This window comes from Echinops telfairi, unplaced genomic scaffold, assembly GCF_000313985.2.
Source record: "Echinops telfairi isolate 266 unplaced genomic scaffold, ASM31398v2 ScPeMD7_19;HRSCAF=73, whole genome shotgun sequence".
NCBI classification, from domain to species: Eukaryota; Metazoa; Chordata; class Mammalia; order Afrosoricida; family Tenrecidae; genus Echinops; species Echinops telfairi.
The window spans coordinates 6,430,778-6,437,241 of NW_022103916.1; the positions used below are offsets into that span (position 1 = coordinate 6,430,778).

Sequence of the window (6,464 nt, forward strand, 5' to 3'; positions counted from 1 at the left end):
CGGCCTCCTCCTCTGGGGCGGTGGCCGAGGACAGCAGCGCCCTGGAGGAGCTCGCCACTGAGAAGGAGGCGGAGGAGAGCCACCGGCAGGATAGCGTGAGTCTGCTCACCTTCATCCTGCTGCTCACGCTCACCATCCTCACCATCTGGCTCTTCAAGCACCGCCGGGTGCGCTTCCTGCACGAGACTGGGCTGGCCATGATCTATGGTGAGCGCCCTCTACCCCATCCACCCTGCCCATCACCCCCAAACACGCCGAGGCTGCACTCCGCCTGTGCTGCACGGTTTCCTCCTCACTTGCCAACGTGGTCCCCCCTCCTCCCCCTCCTTCCATTTCCCCCTGCGATGGTGTTGGATCCCAAGGTCAACTGTGCATTTGCTGCCTTTCTAATATCGTTAAAAAAAACAAAAACAACCCCTCCCCCACACCATTCCAACATTTCTTCCCCAGGAATCCAGGAAAACAAAAGGCACCAAGGTGGACCAATTCTGTTCCCTTGTTCTATCTCAGTTATGTCGCCCTTTACCAATCCCCACCCTCCCCCCGCAAGCCCCAGTTCAGCTCAACCGGTGCCTGTTAGGGGCAGAAGGTGAGTGACTTCACAGAGACCACACCATCCCAGGGAGCAAGCCATAGATGGGGGGAGGGCGTGTGGGGGAGGGCTCAGGATTTCTTGGCATGAGCATGAGCTGGCAGGGCCTGTTGAATGCTAAGTCTCTGGTTAGACTGGATGGGTGCCCACTTCTGAGGTTTGGGTTGGATAAAGTCAAAGTTTCAGGTTGATAAAGTCAAGGCCACCTACCGCAGGAGGTCGTCACTCCCACCAAGCCAGGTTCTGTAGGGAGCTATGGCTTCCGGGTAGTTCGTGTAGAAGCTCGCCCTGTGAAGTCCATCCACCAGCTGTGTTTTCAGTTGAGGGTGAAGTACTGTAAAAGGTGAGCATGGTCAGTGGTGCATCACTGGTGTGTCAGGCCCGACTGGGGAGATGGGCACACCTTTTGAGCTTTTATTTCTTTGACCCAGTGGTAAATTATACCCCGTGAATTGCCTTCTCCCAGAAAAGAGGGGCTTTGATCTTCTTCAGATGGCACCATGGACCAGACCCAGACGATAACATTTCTGAGTTTATGGAGAGGAAAAGTCGTAGTGTTAATTCTGGAGTCAGCTGCCTTTTCATGATATAACGGCACCGCGTCAGTACAAATAACCCATTATCACATGGATGTCAGTTAGCCAGAGTCTGAGGTATGGCATCACAAACCCCGCCCCATACACCACTCAAATACTCTTTCATTCACTGAAGAGAAAGCCTGGGTTGATAGCCTCATGTAAGGGAGATAACTGTTCCCAGTAGGGAACATTTGACATCATCACCTGTACTGGAGGGATCTCTCCACTCACTTTCCATCCAGGGTTCCCCGAGAGTGAACCGAAAGCAGATGCTTTAGTCTTTAATGTGAAAATTACCTGCTTATGGTCCTTGGTTGGTTGTTGGTAGCTGAGCTCTCAACCACCAGACCTTCCCAGACAAACTGAGTATGAGACAAGGTCACACAGAGCTGGAGGGAGCTCTCACTTTTGAAGTGGCAGTGGCCTATGCCCATCTGAAAACAGGGCCAGGGGTAAAGCTGAGGTGGGTGATTCCAAATGACAACTGGCTCTCCTTGAGCCCTGTGGTCAGTTATTAACAAATAACTGTTGCCAGAGCTGCAGCGAAGCTGGGAGGCTTCCTGAACCGATAGCGGGCTGGAGAATGGAGACTCTGCTTTCTTTTCAGGTGATTGCGCCATAATGCAAATGAAGATGACCTTTACAGGTATACAGAGAGGCTTCAAACAGTTCATGGAGACAATCCCATGCTCTTTTTATTTCATTTTCCCTTGCATTTTTGAAGTGTGTGGGTATTAACTAATGGCCTCACACATGACAGCAATTGTGAGGATGGTGCAGGACCTGGTGGTGTTTCATTTTATTGTGCAGAGAGTTGCGACCAACTCGATGCTAACAACAAGAAGGATGTGAGTACAATGCAGTCTATTTCCCTTCTCATACTAAATGAGTAAAGAAATCAAATTCCTGTTTAAGTCAATTCTGTTCTACTCACATGCAGTATTATTATATCACATTATCCAGTGCTACCCTGTTTCCCCCTAAATAAGACATCCCCTGAAAATAAGACCTAGCGCGTCTTTGGGAGCAAAAGTTAATATAAGATACTGTCTTATTTTCGTGGAAACAGGGTAGGTGTAGTGGTTACTTGTTGGGCTTCTAACTGAAAGGTCAGCAGTTCGAACCCACCAGCCACTCCTCAGGAGAAAGATGGGGCTTTCTACTTCTGTAAAGAGTTACAGTCCTGGAAACCCACAGGGGCAGTTCTGCCCTGTCGCTATGGGTTGCTATGAGTCAGCATCGGCTTGATGACAGTTACTTTATTTCTTGTGAGCCCTGACTCAAACCTTGGTATTTTCAATTGCCTCATGTGCATGTGAAAGTTGGACACTGAATAAGAAAGACCAAAGAAGAATCGATGCATTTGAATTATGGTGCTGGCAAAGAATATTGAAAGTATCAGGGACTGCCAGAACAAACAAATCTGTCTTGGAAGAAGTACAGCCAGAATGCTCCTTAGAGGCGAAGATGGCGAGGCTTCTCAAATATTTTGGATATGTTATCAAGAGAGACCAGGTCCTAGAGAAGGATATCATGCTTGGTAAAGTGGAAGGATAGGAAGACCCTTGAGGAGATGGATTGATACTGTAGCTTCAACAATGGCCTCAAACCTAACAACTATTTTGACAATGGCGCAGGAGCAGGCAGTGTTGTGTTCTGGTGTACGTAGGGTCGCTGTGAGTCAGAACCAACTTGACCTAACAAAAAACAAAGGTCAGCCCTTAAAAGTGAAAGTCCACCAAACTGCCAGGTTTGCTCAAGATTTCAGAAGCTAGCTTGAAGGCCTCCATGTCCCTCTCCCTTCTGACCTGCTGGTTCCCACTATTCCCACTTACGAGAATTGCCTTGAACTCTACGAAGTGCTATGCTATGCTTTTTTTGTTACAGCAAAAAGATTTTTTTTCGCTATATGAAAAGATGCATAGGTTAATGTCTGGAAGGGGTCCCAAAGTGGAGCCTCCATGTTCCAGAAAGGTACTAGGTACCCTCCCACATACATTGATGTCTCTCCCTAAAAAACGTGGAGCTTCTGTGTCTGGAGTCTCTACTGGAACCTCATTATGTTGGCATGTCATTCCCCTGCTCTTCGCTAATGTCATCCAGTGGGGTGTTCCTGGTATGATAATACCCACCTGAATAATTTGTTGGTATAACCTGTTAGGTAGGTGTGGTCTAAAGTTTTTTTTTTTATCAAAGCCACTTCAATCATTGGGGAAATTATAAAGTTTTAGGGATTCTCTCTCTGGCACTGAGGATTGAGACAAAATTATTTGGGTAATATTATTTATAAACTAAAAGGGTACATGGAGGTGGTGACAGATATCTAACTTCACAAGGTGGGAAGAGAATTATGGTCAACATCTACAGGCCAAGGCTGATTACCATGAGGGAAATCAACCATACTTCCACCCACCAACCTTTTTGCCAATTCTGACACCAGCCATCCTTCCTACAGTATTCTACTTCTCTGGTACTCTACTTCTCTGCTGGATTCAATTATTCATTGTGGTGGCTACACAGAACTCACAGATTTTACTCATAAAGGTTTAGTAAGAAAGTAACAGGTTAAAATTCAGGATCAGGAACGACTCAGGATACAGTTCTAATCCATGCCTGTAGGCAGGCCTCTCTCTGGCTCTTATCCCCATAGCCTGGCCTCCTCTCTTTTGGGGCAAATATTACAAAGCTCTTTAGCTCTGCCAATAAGTATCTGAGGGTACCTTACTTTGCCAGGAAGTCTCAGCCCAAAGGTGCTCGGCTCTCTTACGATATTTGTCGGCAAGCCTAACTCCTCTGACACGGGCCCTGAGGGATTCCCCTCTTCCAGGAAGCCTCTCGTTCAAAGGTGCTCGGCTCTGTTGTTCTGTGCTTAGGCACATGCACTATACACACCTTGATTTGTGGGCTGGGAAACCTACTGCACCATCTTACACCAGTCTCCTGTTTCTACTGCAGTGTCTCTACCACTGCTTCTCACCCTTTTGTGTCATCTCTGGTATTATAGTTCATTCTCATTATGTCCTGGGGCCAGGAGGTTCTCAGTAGAGGTAACTTGAGTCCAGAGGCTGAGTTCTACTCCCCATTCCTCTTTTTCACCAAAAAGGTGAAGTCCCATCTTGTTCTAGGATTGGCTCTCTTTTAAGCTTAGTGGGATGGCAAAACTGACCAACCCCCCTCATTAGGATTTACACACCTTATTTACATGGTCTCACCATCATAGGAGTTCCGCACATCGGAAGTTCTGTGCACCTGATTGGCATTTTTATCAAGCTGTCTAATCCCTGAGGTCGGTTACAAATACCAATTTTCATAGTCCTACCCACTCATTTTGTGAGAGTCAGAGAGAATACGACTAAATGAATCTCAGTAAATAATTCACTTTGCCACACATTAAAGTACAATGTGAAATGCCTTCAGGAAGTATATTTGACACTCAGAACTCTATGTGGCAAGTGTATGGAAAACAGACGGTACTGACAAATGTGGTTTTGGATAAGTAAGGCACCCTGGCGGCATCGTGGTTTATCGTGGGTAGGTGGGAACCTACCACGTACTCTGTGAGAGAAAGATAAGGCTGTCTGCTATGATCGGGATCTACCGTCTTGCAATCCCACAGGAGCTGTTCCCCTCTGTCCTATACGGTTGCTATGCAATTGACTTGGTGGCAGTGTTTTGTTTCGTTTTGTCGCTGTTGTTTTTGATGAGTACTCCGTGTTCTTAATTGTTTGATCGCTTTTATCTTAAAGCTTAAAAACAATAGAATGATTTTCCTTCACTGACATCTACTTTGTAAAGTCACTTCAGTCATTTAGTCAGTGGAGTCACGATACAGAGTGCTCTTTCATGTTTTGAACAATCAGGTTACTGAAATCTGACTTAATTGCCGACTGGTCAGGAAACTGCATACCCTCATAGCATTTCTGGTTGTGATTTTTGTTTTATGTCTTTGGGTTTTAGTGTTGTTTTAAATGCATTTAGATTTTAGTTTGCTGAGCTGATGCCAGGGGCTTAAGTGGAGAGGAAATGTTTTGAGAATGATGAGGGCAATGAATGTACAAATGTGCTTTACACAATTGATGTATGTATGGATTGTGATAAGAGTTGTATGAGCTCCTAATAAAATGATTAAAAAAAAGATTTTAGTTTGACAATATGTGATGTTATAAGGTAGGTCAAACACTAATTTTTTTCATGTGGATTGTCTGTAATTATGGGGAAAAAGCACTTCTTGCTTTTTCTCAAGAATACTTGATCTTATGGCTCACAACCCACTTTCCCCCAAATCTAACTTCTAGTGACATTCCATTAACTGGGGATTATTGGGCTTGGGAGCCTGATGTTTTAAAAATCAGCTTGAAAATATATGCCCGCTTCGGTAAATGTACGGTTCCCAAGACTTCACTTCTCTTTCCGAGGAGTTACAGACCAGATTTCATTTCTTCACATGAATAGCAGAAGTGAGTCATTGTCCTCTTGCCTTTGAGTAATAAAGAGGCGAGAGACAGAAGGAAACATTTAAAAAAATCATTCTATTGGGGGCTTTTACAGCTCTTATAACATTCCATACATCAGTTGTATCAAGCATATTTGTACCTATGTTGCCATCATTTGCTAAACATTTACTTTCTATTTGAGCCCCTCTGTCAGCTCCTCTTTTTGCCTCCCTACCCCCTGGAAACATTTTTAAAGTATCTGCTGTGCGCTTATTACCAACAATCAAAACCAAATCTGCTGCCATCAAGTTGATTCCAACTCACAGCGACCTAGGTAGGGAGACTGTAAGTCTTCATGGGAATAGACTGCCTCATCTTCTTCCCACAAAGCACCATGTAGGTTTGAACTGCTGACCTTGTGGTTAGCAGACCAATATCTATCCCACAACACCACAAGAACTCTTTGCGTGCTCGGTCCCCACCTCAATTTATGGAGGTGAATAGTTTAACTGTTAAATTTTATGACTAAAACAGATCAGCTGGATTTCAAAATTCTTTGCTTTCAAAGTTAAAAACAAACAAACAAATTTCTGCCACCTTTCCATATTTAAATGGCACTGAAATCTGAGAAAGGAGTCCTAGTAGTGCTGTCAGGTAAGTAAACATATGAGGGTAGGCTTTACTGAAAGTTTAAAATAAATCACAACATATACACATATTCATAAGAGGTCCCTGAAAGGAAACACAGTGAAGTAATACTATCAGTTTCCTTGGGGGAGAGTGAATGGGTAGTTGTGAGATGGGGGGGTGGAGGTAGTGGATGGGGGAAACTTAGGGACAAGGGAACAACAAGTGATCCAA

The 6,464-nt window shown here is 44.8% G+C and overlaps 1 protein-coding gene across 1 annotated transcript in view; it reads left to right on the forward strand.

Moving 5' to 3' along the window:
• Nucleotides 1–6,464, forward strand: part of SLC9A7 (solute carrier family 9 member A7) — a 193,227-nt gene that overhangs the window by 732 nt on the left and 186,031 nt on the right. The window contains exon 2 of the mRNA XM_004713195.2: nucleotides 9–207. Coding sequence (XP_004713252.2) covers nucleotides 9–207 — 199 coding nt within the window. The remainder of the gene's footprint in view (nucleotides 1–8; nucleotides 208–6,464) is intronic.